This window comes from Typopeltis vanoorti, chromosome 24 (genome assembly GCF_054136105.1).
Source record: "Typopeltis vanoorti isolate ZY-2024b chromosome 24, IOZ_Tvanoo_1.0, whole genome shotgun sequence".
Taxonomy (NCBI): domain Eukaryota; kingdom Metazoa; phylum Arthropoda; class Arachnida; order Uropygi; family Thelyphonidae; genus Typopeltis; species Typopeltis vanoorti.
This window is the reverse complement of record NC_143572.1, coordinates 15,647,852-15,659,893: the sequence shown is the minus strand read 5'-3', so window position 1 is coordinate 15,659,893 and position 12,042 is coordinate 15,647,852. Positions and strand designations below refer to the sequence as shown.

Sequence of the window (12,042 nt, the reverse complement as noted above, 5' to 3'; positions counted from 1 at the left end):
GTCTGTAATTTGCTACTTCTGTCTTGCAGCCACCTTTATGTAATGGAACTATCTTACCTCTTTCAACTCCCTTGGAACCTACCTTGCCAGAGCTGAGACTTAAATGAAACAACTTCAGAGGCACTGCCAATTCACTTGCACACAAACAGACTAGAAGATGAAAGATTAGCAAAACAAGTGTATATGAAGCAATAATTGAAGGATAAAAGCAAGACCTATATATAAGTAGGGTGATTACTTAGGAGTGCTTAATAACAGCAGCTCAAATCAGACCTGATGAATAACAGCCTATTTGGAAGAAAGTTGTTGATTGCAAATTAGTCATGACATATTATGTTCAGCTGTCATAATAGATCTCCCTTGAGTATGTGCACCAAAAGATAATGAGCCTTAAATTAATATATCCCTTTGATTAAGTACCTGATCTTTATTTGTTGACATATCTTGTACATCCTTAGTGAATTCACTCGATATAACAAATGACCAGGAAGGGTCTAATACATACAACTCAATGCTATACTAAAAGAAACTTTCAATACCAAACTTGCTACAAAAAAGTATTCTTCTGGTCCCCATGATTTTGTATATAATGAGAATTAACTATATTACAGGATTGGTTAGCTGAGTGGATAATATCCATCCAATCACTAGACTGTGGGTTTGAACCCCATTATTATGGATACTGAAGGCCACATCTATCCACAGTAAAAGAAAAGTATTCATTTATGTTAATTAATTTATTTATGCAGTATTCACATAAATAAAAAAATAACAAAAAAATCTCTCCAATGTTATCAGAAACTCTAAAACTACTGCAATTCACTAATTAGTTAAGTTATAAGCTACCTTCTCAGAAGATACAGAATAGCGTATTCGCCCTTCAGATGTCAGACAGGATGAGAGAACACTGCTGACAACTGCCTGAGTCTCTTCCATTGTTGCTAACACTTCTGAATCCTAAAGGTTAAAGAAAAATAAACTTACAAATTTATGCACACATATATATACATACAGAAGTAAGACACCAAATCACATATCAATGTTTTATGTAATCAGCCATTAATATTCATAAATAAACTTACCTACACTTTATGGCAATAAGTATTAGGACAGCACTATATTTCAGAGAAACCTAAAATGCATACATTTCAATAGTACACAAACTTTCCTTTGGCTCTGATCATGCTTTCCACCCTTCTAGCATAACAGTTTGTGATGCGAATCATTTACTCTACACATTCACACGAGGCACTGTACAAATTGTACTGTTGTTTGCTTGCACACGGAGAAGAATATGATAAATCATTTCACACTTCCAGTTTGTAATCTGGTGGGCATACAAGATATCATTATGAGTGTTTTATAGAGAAACCATAGCTATGTAGAAGGGATAAAATTTGTTGTGTTCAGGATATATATAACCAATAATTAAAAGAATTTCTATCACTGGTTGCATGCTTAAATTTCTAAGAGTGATAGGCAATTCTATTTCCACCTACATTAATCAGATATGAACTATTTTCATGACTGGCCATGTCTAAGAAAACAATCATGAAAACAAACAGATTTGTTATAGATAAATATCCTTAACTACTGGTATTATGGATGGTGCAATAAATTACTATAATAGGAAATGAACTAATGTCATCCTATAAACTCTAGTTATGCATGTATGAAAATACTTTAGTTAAAACAAGGAAAGGTGAATAAACAGTATAATGTGAATAAACAGTATAAAATTCTCCAAAACCACCATGACCACAACACTGCAGAAGCATGTGAAAAACAAAGTAAAAATTTAACTGTGGTAGGAAATACAGTAAAATCTCTAAAATCCTATTTCAAAATAATAGATAAAAAAATTTTTTCTGAGAAGTTTTGATAAACTCTCATTTATTCTTTCTGTTCTTTAACACCAAGAAAGAAAATATTTTAAGTTTCAAAGTTTATTGCCATGTTTTTCTTGAACTGATGATAACCAGTTTCATTATACAATACCCTATTCTGAAACATTTGCCCACATAAATTTACTTGAAATTTATTACCAATCAAGAAGTTTATTTTTGTGTTTAGTGTTGAATGATATCACTACTCCTCCCTTTCATCGATTACTACTGCCCAAATATAACACTCTACATTTAAAACAGCATCTTACCTGTTTTAGTCTTCTATGTCTCAATAACACCAATTACACCCACATGACGCTTCTCTAGTTCTTCTGCTAGTTTCACTTCTTTTCTGCTAATGCTTCTTATACTGATGGTACCAATCATCAGTTCTGCTGATGTTGAGTTTGTTCAAGTAGCTAACTTTTCAATATCTGCCCTGGTTCCCAAAAAGGGATGGTCTTGTTGAACTGGACACCCAAGATGGCATGAAATTGTATCCCATTGTACATCATGTTTGTTTCTGGTTTAAGCCAATATAGAATGCAATTGAGTTGGCTAAGTCCCAAATTGCCAATCCTACAGTCAGCAAGGAAGTTAAAGATTGCTTATAACCAAATTTTTCATTCAGCTCCAGTGGATACCTATCCACCACTTGAAAGTAAGAACTGGCAATTTCAGACTTAGTAAACTAAACTAAACTGTATTGGCTTAAACCAGAAACAAACATGATGGTACAATGTTTTCCATTCTCCACATTCCTTAAAGGGTATGCAAAGCTTTCCCAGTTATCTAGCTTTGATCCTTAAATGACCTCTTTGAGTGATAATTAAAAACCAACTCTTATATTACATGAAAATGTTTTACTTATTCTGTTTTGCCATTAACAATGAAATATAATAAGAGGTCTAGAAATATAAAAACATATGCTGTGTTTAGTTTAATATATCAATCTACAGCTATCTTGTAAAGAACTACGTATTTTCATATTTAGTAATGACGGTTCTTAAATGCAACTTAATCAAGTCCAGGACTTCTGAAGTAACTACTTCTTATCCGTGTTATTTCAACTCTATCATGCACTTGGTATCTGTTTTGGTCAAGACCTACAGTCAGCAAGGAATTTAAAGATCACTTATAACCAAATTTGAATGATAAATAAATCATACTGGAACAGGACCTCTAAATCATGTTACTTCTGGCATGAAAGCAAAATAAATTCAGATTAGTTTTATTTGAAATAAATTAATTTAGAAAGAGTATGCATACATGTCTGGCACTTAACCCACCATTAGTAACTAGATGCTTAAAAAAAAATCCATATCTGCATCATTGTTCCAAACATTTCTATGTATCATTATTATAAAGTTGAGAAATAAATAAATATATAACAGTACTTACCAAATCAACAATTGGAACTAAGAAGGCATCCTGGTATAATGGTTTCCGTATTTTATTACGGCGAGCAATAACATGTGGAACTGCATGTGGATAAGTATCAGATGCTCTACCTATCCTCAAGAACATAGATCCTGGATGTATGACAACAATAGCTGATGCCTGAGTTGCCTATAAATAAATAAGTAGGATCTTTCTAGATAAAGACCATGTTCCTTCATAATATCTGTTCATTGAAACTGCTAAATGATGAAGTAATCATAGCATATAAACAAATAATACAGTTCTAGCTTGAATAAATAATTAAATTTAAAACATTTAAACAATTTTGATACATTTATATTTTTCACAAAACTGTTTAAAGCTATTTATTTCCAAGGGATCAAATGCATTTAAAAATTTCTTAAAATATGAAATTGACAACCCAGTTCATGAAATTAAGTTGTAATCTCTATGATAACACTCCTAAAACTAAAGCAAAGGCGATACAAATCAATGTAGTGATAAGATAACAGCAAAACATTTTAACTACTCACTTCTTTGGCACTACAGCCCCATGTAGGACCTCCCATTTTTGGGTTTCATAACTCATTACAAGGTGGGGTCGTTACCCCCATGCTCAACCATGTGTAATTGTCTGTGAAGCGTTGTGTTCTTAAGACCAGTTTGCCTGCTTTGTGGGAGGAAAAACCCCAGATAAACTGGGGAGAAAAACCTTGCAGTTCAAGACCAAGACCAGCTAACTTGGCTATGTCTGAGAAAGATCCTTAGCTCCTCACGTCAGCGATGAGAATTGAACGCAGGACACTCCTTTCCCAGGCATATAGTTGTGGAGTGCGTAACCACTCGGCTAACCGTGGGAACTACGCAATACACACTTTGAAAATGGTATATGTTACCAAGTTATATTATGATTTCATAGAAGAGCAAGTGCAATGCTGCCATAACCACATGTAAAAATAATCTATGTTAAAGCCAGAAATTCAAGTTGAAATGGTCTGAAGAAAGATTAAGAATTATTTTTTAAATCTATTAATTTCTTAGATGATTCAATAGCAAAATTTTGCTTATCTTGATTTTTGAAAAAATACTGAAAGCTGGTAAAAAAATGAACTTTTTAGGAGTGCATCGTAATATGTGTTGGGTGAATAGTTGGACACAAGATTATTTATCAACTCATAATGAATTCCATTATTTTTAGTTTAGTGCATTATCTAGTACAAATATCATGCAAATGTATTTATTGTTGCATCCTTGAATTGGGGGGGGGGGGGGGGACATACCTCCTCAGGATGACCATCATTCACATTCCACCAGAAGGAGGAAATGGGAAGAAGTGAAAAGGAAAGGAAATGGGAAGAATGGAAAGAAAGTCAGAAAGCTAACTATTGAGTCCAAACATAGTTTTTCTCCCACTTCTATGTTCCAAAAAATAAGATAATGATTTCACTAGGTCATGAAATTCATCTGCTGCCTAAAGAAGAGATCAGTCCAATGTTGGTAAGCAATATGCATCTGACTATATACCTGTGATTTAAGGAAAGAACTAATTTTTTTTTTTTTTTTTTTTTTTTTTTTTTTTTTTTTTTTTAAGTACCTACATTATGTTGCACCTTAATATTTTCAACCTATCTCTCCCTTTGAAATTTGGGAGAGAGGAAACAAGATGTCACTAGGAACAATGGAAATGCTCAGAGAGAAAGAGAAATCAGTTATACTGATGAGCAACAATCACAGTAAATATAGTAGTGCGATTCTGATTTTTGTAAGCATATCTGACTGGATAGCCTGCTCTAGAGATCAAATATGGAACTTTTTTTGTGTGTTTTTTAAATTCATTCACTTCTGGTTTCCACTAAGCAGAGAGGAAATCCATCTTTTCATACTACAAACATCGAAGCTCAGAGTGGGATTCAAACTCTGAGGTTATGAACAAGATGTTATTCACTCGGCCAATCAGGTCAGCAGTTATGCATGAATTACATGTAACCTTATGTATGATCTCATTTGGTAGTAATGATAATAATACTTATTAATAATAATGTCCAGTGAATATTTATAGCCTGCTCTAGAGATCAAGAGATGTATATCACCTGCAGGCACTGCTGATTCTCATTAACCCCATGGAATGTTAAGTGCATCTAGCACTTCTCTTTTGTTCAGAATAATAATAAAACATTAATATGCATTCATGATGTATTGCTTCTGAGTTACACATGCATGAAAAAAAAGATTATGCTTTACAAATGGCTATTGTGTCATTCAGTAATCTCTCACTCAGGTGAAATTTCCTCACAAAATGAGTTATCTGGATGCAATTAAAATTACCTCTTCACTCCCAGTAAAAATAATCTAAACTTACTTTACACACCCATGATGAGTCTGCTGACTCCACAGAGGGTGTAATAATAATAATACAGATTATCATTTACTTTTGTGGAAAAAATAATGTAAATGACAAAAAAAAAATTAGTATACATAATATGTCCATACAAAAACCATATCAAAAGGGGAAAATAATAGAAATAATAATAATTAAATAAAATAATCAGAACATTTATGACACCATCACTTTAAACCAAAAAGCAAATAATAAAAAAAAGTGAGATATGAGTTTTACTAGACATGGTAGCCAGCTACTAAATAATTATTAGTATTATTAAAATCAAAGCCTCCATGGAGTCAAAAGCCTCATCGCAGGATGTCCCACTGTTACACACAGTTTATCATACTGCGCCCTAAATATGTTCATTGTCTCTGCACTCACACTCTCGGGAAATACATTCCAATCACTCACCACTCTCCATACAGAAAACCTGCTCCTCAACCCCTTGTGCACACTCTCCTTATACAGCTTCCAGGAATGATCTCTTGTTCTCTCACTATATTCACCCATTCTATGCAAAACCTCCCCAACATTAATCTAGTAATAATCTCTTAACAGCTTATATGTCTCAAATTGTATCCCCTCTCCTCCTATCTACCAATTTCTCAATCTGTCTTCATACACAACATTCCAGAGACCACCTTAGTCAATCATCTCTGGACCTTTTCCAATACAACTTCATCTTTTTGAAACCCGGGCAACCAAATCTGTGCATAGTAATTTATATGTAGTCTGATCAAAGTCTTATACAAGGGAATCATAACATCCTTACTTCTACAAGTCAGTGCCCTCAACATCATATGATAAACAAATCACAAAATAATAGAAACAGATGGCTAAAGAAAGCTATTTTATAAATTGAAACCTGTGGGGTATCCATAACTAAAGAATAACATGTATGCCACAGTAAACAACTCTTTGATTATGTAAATATTTCATCTTATGTAACATAAGACATCAGTACAACTATCGAAGAACAATAGAAATCGAATTCAAAAAACAGCAGTGCACATGCTTACATTGGAATCCCCCTATGTATATACAGTTGCATGTTCATGGATTAAAACTATTGGGTTGAAATTAAAATTAAATTAAAATATAGCAGATAATTATTTAATACAATTGAGATTAACAATTTCCCAAACTTTTGGAATAGTGAGACAATCGTTCCGATTAAGATTAGGTCCATGAAATAAGGCTTCAGAACTTTCTTCATATAAATGTTCATGATTATATATCAATCTATGTAGTAGCTTAGCGTTTTGCCATTAGATCCTGTGGTTAGCATTTTCAATTCCATGTTGGCAAGGCCAGATTTGTGAGGTTTGAAAATAGCAGTTGTCTGTCTAGCACTGAAGCTAATAGACTACATTTTGAAATAGACAAAGTAACCTATAATGCCCAACCATCAAAACAGAATATTCCACCAGCAGAATTAAAAGCCCTGAATTCCTTAAAACGACATAATATAGTTATCACCAAAGCTGACAAAGGCAACACTGTAGTCTTAGATGTTAAATTATACAACTGGAAAGTGAATTTACTGCTTGGGATCACAATACATACTCCTAGCTTACTAATGATCCTACCAAAAATCAGCTCAAAAAAACTCAATAAGTTACTGGATGAAACAACATCCATTGATCAAGAAACCATGAAAAGACTCAAAACATACCATGAAAACATACATACATTTTCTTCAAAACATAGTATGTTTTGAAGAAGTACCTAACAGGTAGTTGGTTCAAATCCCACTGTAGGAATAGATGTTTGTGATTGTCTTACCTTGTGTACTATTATAACCTTTGCTGTCCTTGTGTCACTAAATCATCACTCACAAGGCTGGTGTACTGAATGTGTTCTTTCAGCCAGTTCTTTCATCCTATTTTGCAGGATAAAAGAAGTTAATAGGGAATGTGCCATGGAAGGCATTCTTTAAAACATGACCACTTAGCCCTGTTTTTAGTAGTAAATTTTAATTGTCATCTGATTAATCTCTAATAGGATACGAGGAGATTACCTAACATAAAATTCAAATATTAAAGGAACCAATATCCTTATCCTCCTATTCAGTGGGGCAAGTTCAATTTAGCACTATCCTATTAAAAAAAACTTTGTGAAGGTATAAAGAGATATTATCAAAATTACATAAACTGGAGAGGAGAATCATTATACATAACGTGTTATTATGTTAATAAACATCACATCATTATATATACACGACTGAACTGAAAAAGTTTCTTTTTCTTCGATCTTCTCATGACTGAGCATTTGAGATTATGAAACGATCAATTTTTACTAAAAATTAAAATGCATTTATATCAGAACGGTTCTCGTATTCAAATTTTCTACTGGTTTCATTGTTTTCCTGCAAAATGATAAATTTAATAATAACTACAGAATAACCATTCTCACCTCGAAAGGTGGTTCTGGAAAAGTCTGAGCAGGGACAGTGGGTTTCTTATTTATAATAGGTGCCATTTGAGATCAAACACTAAAAACGTAAACAAATTTCATACACGTGTGAGTGACAGACGATATAATAGAGGGCGCAGAACAAGCGATACAATGGCGGAAAACGCTATCATACAAAATTTAAAAAAATAAATAAATGAAATAACTGCTAACGCCTTTGATATCGCATAGGGACAAAGCTAGACCGTTTTAGTTCTAACTTTTGGAGCCAGAGCGGAAGTCGAACTCCACCGCAGCCAAATCTCTATCATGTCTAAATTAATAATATTGTATACTAAAACTATATAAGTGAACTGAATTTTTAGATCTTTCCATTATTTCGGTTAGAACTGATTAATCTAAAATTTATAGCTGAATAAGAAATCTATGAATCTTTCCCTTTCTTCACATCTCAGTCGCTGAATAGGCTCATAATTACAATATACAGGAAACCGCGACTTAATGATATGACTCACTGATTTTGCCATATAGATTCAAGCCTAAGTATTATTATTTATTATTATTTGACACCTCGGGAGTCTAAGGACTCATCGAGGGAGGGCACCTGCTCTACAACTCCGTCTCCACTATTCAATCACCAACTGACCGCAACTACTCCAACGCCATCTACCGCCGATCACCACTTGTATTTCCACAGACAATCACAAACATTCATGCCCATGGCGGGATTCGAACCCGCAGCCTTTTGGCTGAAGAGGAGAGGGGATACGCTATCCACTCGGCCAATTAGGCTGGCAAAAAAATTGTCGAAAGTGGGGTTCGAACCAACGCCCTCTTACGAGGACCAGATATTACATAATATCAATCTTAGAACTTGGTCAACCATCTCATTAACTTATTATTATTATTTTAACGGTGTCTCCATGGAGTCAAAAGACTCATCGCAGGAGACCCGACATTGACACACTGACCATTATTTACACAATACCTGTCATACCTCTCCTTAAACTCATTCACAGTTGAAGCATTCACAACCACCTCTGGCAAAGCATTGCACCCATTCACAACCCTCCAAGTATAAAATCTAGTCCTAACACCCTTGTTATGTATATAAATCTGTGGGATTGGATGGTATACTGGCACGGGTCTTATGTGAAGGGGCTAAAGAATTATCAGTGCCCTTGACCATGTTGTTTATTCTGAGTCTCTTGTCTGGTTTAGTCCTGACGGTGTGGAAAGAGCGGAAAATAGTTCCACTGCATAAAGGAGGATCCAAGACTACCGTTGCAAATTACCGACCGATCAGCATATCAGGAATCATAGTCAAGGTCTCGGAGAAAGTAGTCAAGGGAAAAATACAGGAATGGATTGATGAAAATGAAATACTGTATGGGGGACAGCATGGCTTTGTGAAGGGTAGATCATGCCTCAGTAACTTTCTCAAGTTTTATAACACAGTGACAGCTGAACTGGATAAGGATAATGGGTTTACAGTGATACTGCCAAACCTGACTAAGGCCTTTGACAGGATACCACATGGAATTCTAATCTGTAAACTGCAACATATGGGAATGGATAAAGGGTTGATGAGATGGATGGGTGGGTGGTTGATGGAGAGATAGAGAGCAGTTTATTCAGCAGTAGAGTCCAAAAGATGGCCTGTGACTAGTGGTGTTCCACAGTGTTCTGTTCTTGGACCACTGCTGTTTAATTTGTTCATTAACGATATAGGGAAAGATCTGAGAGGAACGGTTCATTTGTTCTCCGATGATGCAAAGTTGGGTAGGGCAAAAGTGAATGCAGATGTCAAAATCTTGCAGGATGATTTGGACAGATTGAAGGTCTGGGCTAAGGAGAATGGATGTCAATTTAATGTGACAAAAAAATCTAAGGTTATGCATTTTGGGGTGAAAAGATTAGCAGCAGTATATCACATTGGTGGAACTGTACTCCAGGAGATTGATGAGGCCTGGGACTTGGGAGTGTTGGTGGATAGGCAGATGAATTTTAGGGGGAACATTGCAAAAGTGGCAAAATCAGCTGATCAAATCACTTGGTTGCTGAAGAATACTTTGACAAGCCTTTGGGAGCGCCTGTGTAGCTCAGTAGAAGTGGCGTTTGCACTCTACAACGCTTGACCGCACGAAGAAAGGCTTTGGTGGTTCAAATCTAGTCGCCGACTAGAGGAAATTTTTCTAAGCCTTTTTTTCGACCGGTTCCCGAGTTAGTCGATCTCTGGAACGGGCTAGCGGGCTACTGAGACGAAAAACCCGAGTTTCTCCCGGAAACTCGGGTTTTTCGTCTCGTAAACTCAAGAAAATCTTCCGTCGAACCCACACTATTTTCAGACATTAAAAATATTGTGTTAGGGACCACGAGATGGCGGCACTAGCTTGCTGCCTTCTTCACTGCATACCAATGAATCAATGATAGCCTTAGGCCAGTTATCTCTGATTGGCTACCAGTGGAGATTGAACTACCCACTCAGTCTCCAAAAAGTTAAATAGGGTAAACGGCAGCGCCTACTCCCTATACGGGAACAAATAGGCGTTAGCTGATTTTTTTTCTGATTACTTTGACGAGCAGAAATAAGCAAGTTATTGTTCCTCTGTTCCGAGCCTTGATAAGACCTCATCTCGACTACTGGGCACAAATTTGGCCACCTAGGTTTCTTCTTGATGGGGAGGAGGTTGAGAAGATCCAGAGGCGAGTAACCAAGATGATAGCAGGTCTATGGAATGAATCTTATGAGAACAGAATGAAGATTTGTGGGTTGCAGAAATTGGTTGATAGGCAGAAAAGGGGAGATATGATTGAGACATTCAAATTGCTGAAGGGTTTCTATAAGATAAATTCAGAGGATATTTTTTAGATCAGGACTGGTTGTGGGAGGACTAGGGGACATCTATAGAAGCGAAGCTGGGCAAGAGTGTGGTTAGTAAGGGTGTTAGAGCTGGGTTCTTTACTTTTAGAGTGGTAAATGAATGGAATAAGCTGCCAGAGTCTGTTGTGGGTGCTATGACTGTGAATGAGTTCGAGGCAAGGTATGATAGATACTGTGAGAATGTCGAATAGTTATGTGGACATGATGTTTAGGGCCTCCCTCGATAAGTCTAAGGACTCCTTGGAGTCGCCCGTAGTAATAATAATAAATATACCAGCACATTTTTCTAGATTATTATGCCATATTGTATCGAACTTGAACAAATTAATTTTGAGCATTATATATATTGACTAAATCGCATTTGGGGAATGTGCAATATTCCATAGCATGAACAAATGGCAAAAAAACATAGAACAACATATAGAAGAACCGTCAAAATCATTATAAATGAGCCAGTCTACAAGAAACAGTGTTCCATCGAATGGAATCAAAATAGTTATAGACAAAGTTTCAATAACTATTTTACTATAAGAATGAAAGAGTAAATGAATGAAAGAAAGAATTTTCAGATTTTATGCTATGCTCATTTCTATGTATTTTAATATAAGCCCAGCTATTCAGCTATGGTTCAACTAATACTTGAACGAGAGAATATATTCGAAATCAACAATGGGAACATGCATGGAGACGTTTTTAACTGTAAATCTTTCTACAATTCATGGATAAGTAGGAACTCTTGAATGAAAAGGGCATGGACGTCGCACTTTCAATCCAAAAGTTTTGAAAACTGTTAATACTGGTCTCTGACTCCTGTCATCGATGTTTCAATTACCATAACATACTAGATAAAAGACCTTAGGTGATACTAACCCTAATCAGATTTATCAGTATTCAGTTGGTTATGTCCTATGATTGACTTTGCTTAGTTGAGAGATTAAAATTACAAGTTTCTTCTAAGATTAAAAATCCCAGATTTAAAAATACTCAGTTTTCTTCAAGTTTCTTCACCAGTCCAAATATGAGAACAATATCTTAAAGTAGTTCTAATTTGGAATTTATAAACTGTTAGGACC

General features: G+C 35.3%; 1 protein-coding gene across 1 annotated transcript in view; it reads right to left on the bottom strand.

The window, feature by feature from the left end:
• The window catches only part of Arp8 (Actin-related protein 8), a 156,034-nt gene extending 147,811 nt beyond the window's left edge, over nucleotides 1-8,223 (bottom strand). Inside the window, exons 1-3 of the mRNA XM_090413311.1 lie at nucleotides 8,086-8,223; nucleotides 3,288-3,455; nucleotides 847-957 (exon numbers count right to left, since the gene is read on the bottom strand). Of these exons, the coding sequence (XP_090269437.1) occupies nucleotides 847-957; nucleotides 3,288-3,455; nucleotides 8,086-8,151 (345 nt within the window). The 5' untranslated portion in view covers nucleotides 8,152-8,223. The remainder of the gene's footprint in view (nucleotides 1-846; nucleotides 958-3,287; nucleotides 3,456-8,085) is intronic.
• Nucleotides 8,224-12,042: the final 3,819 nt, after the last annotated feature.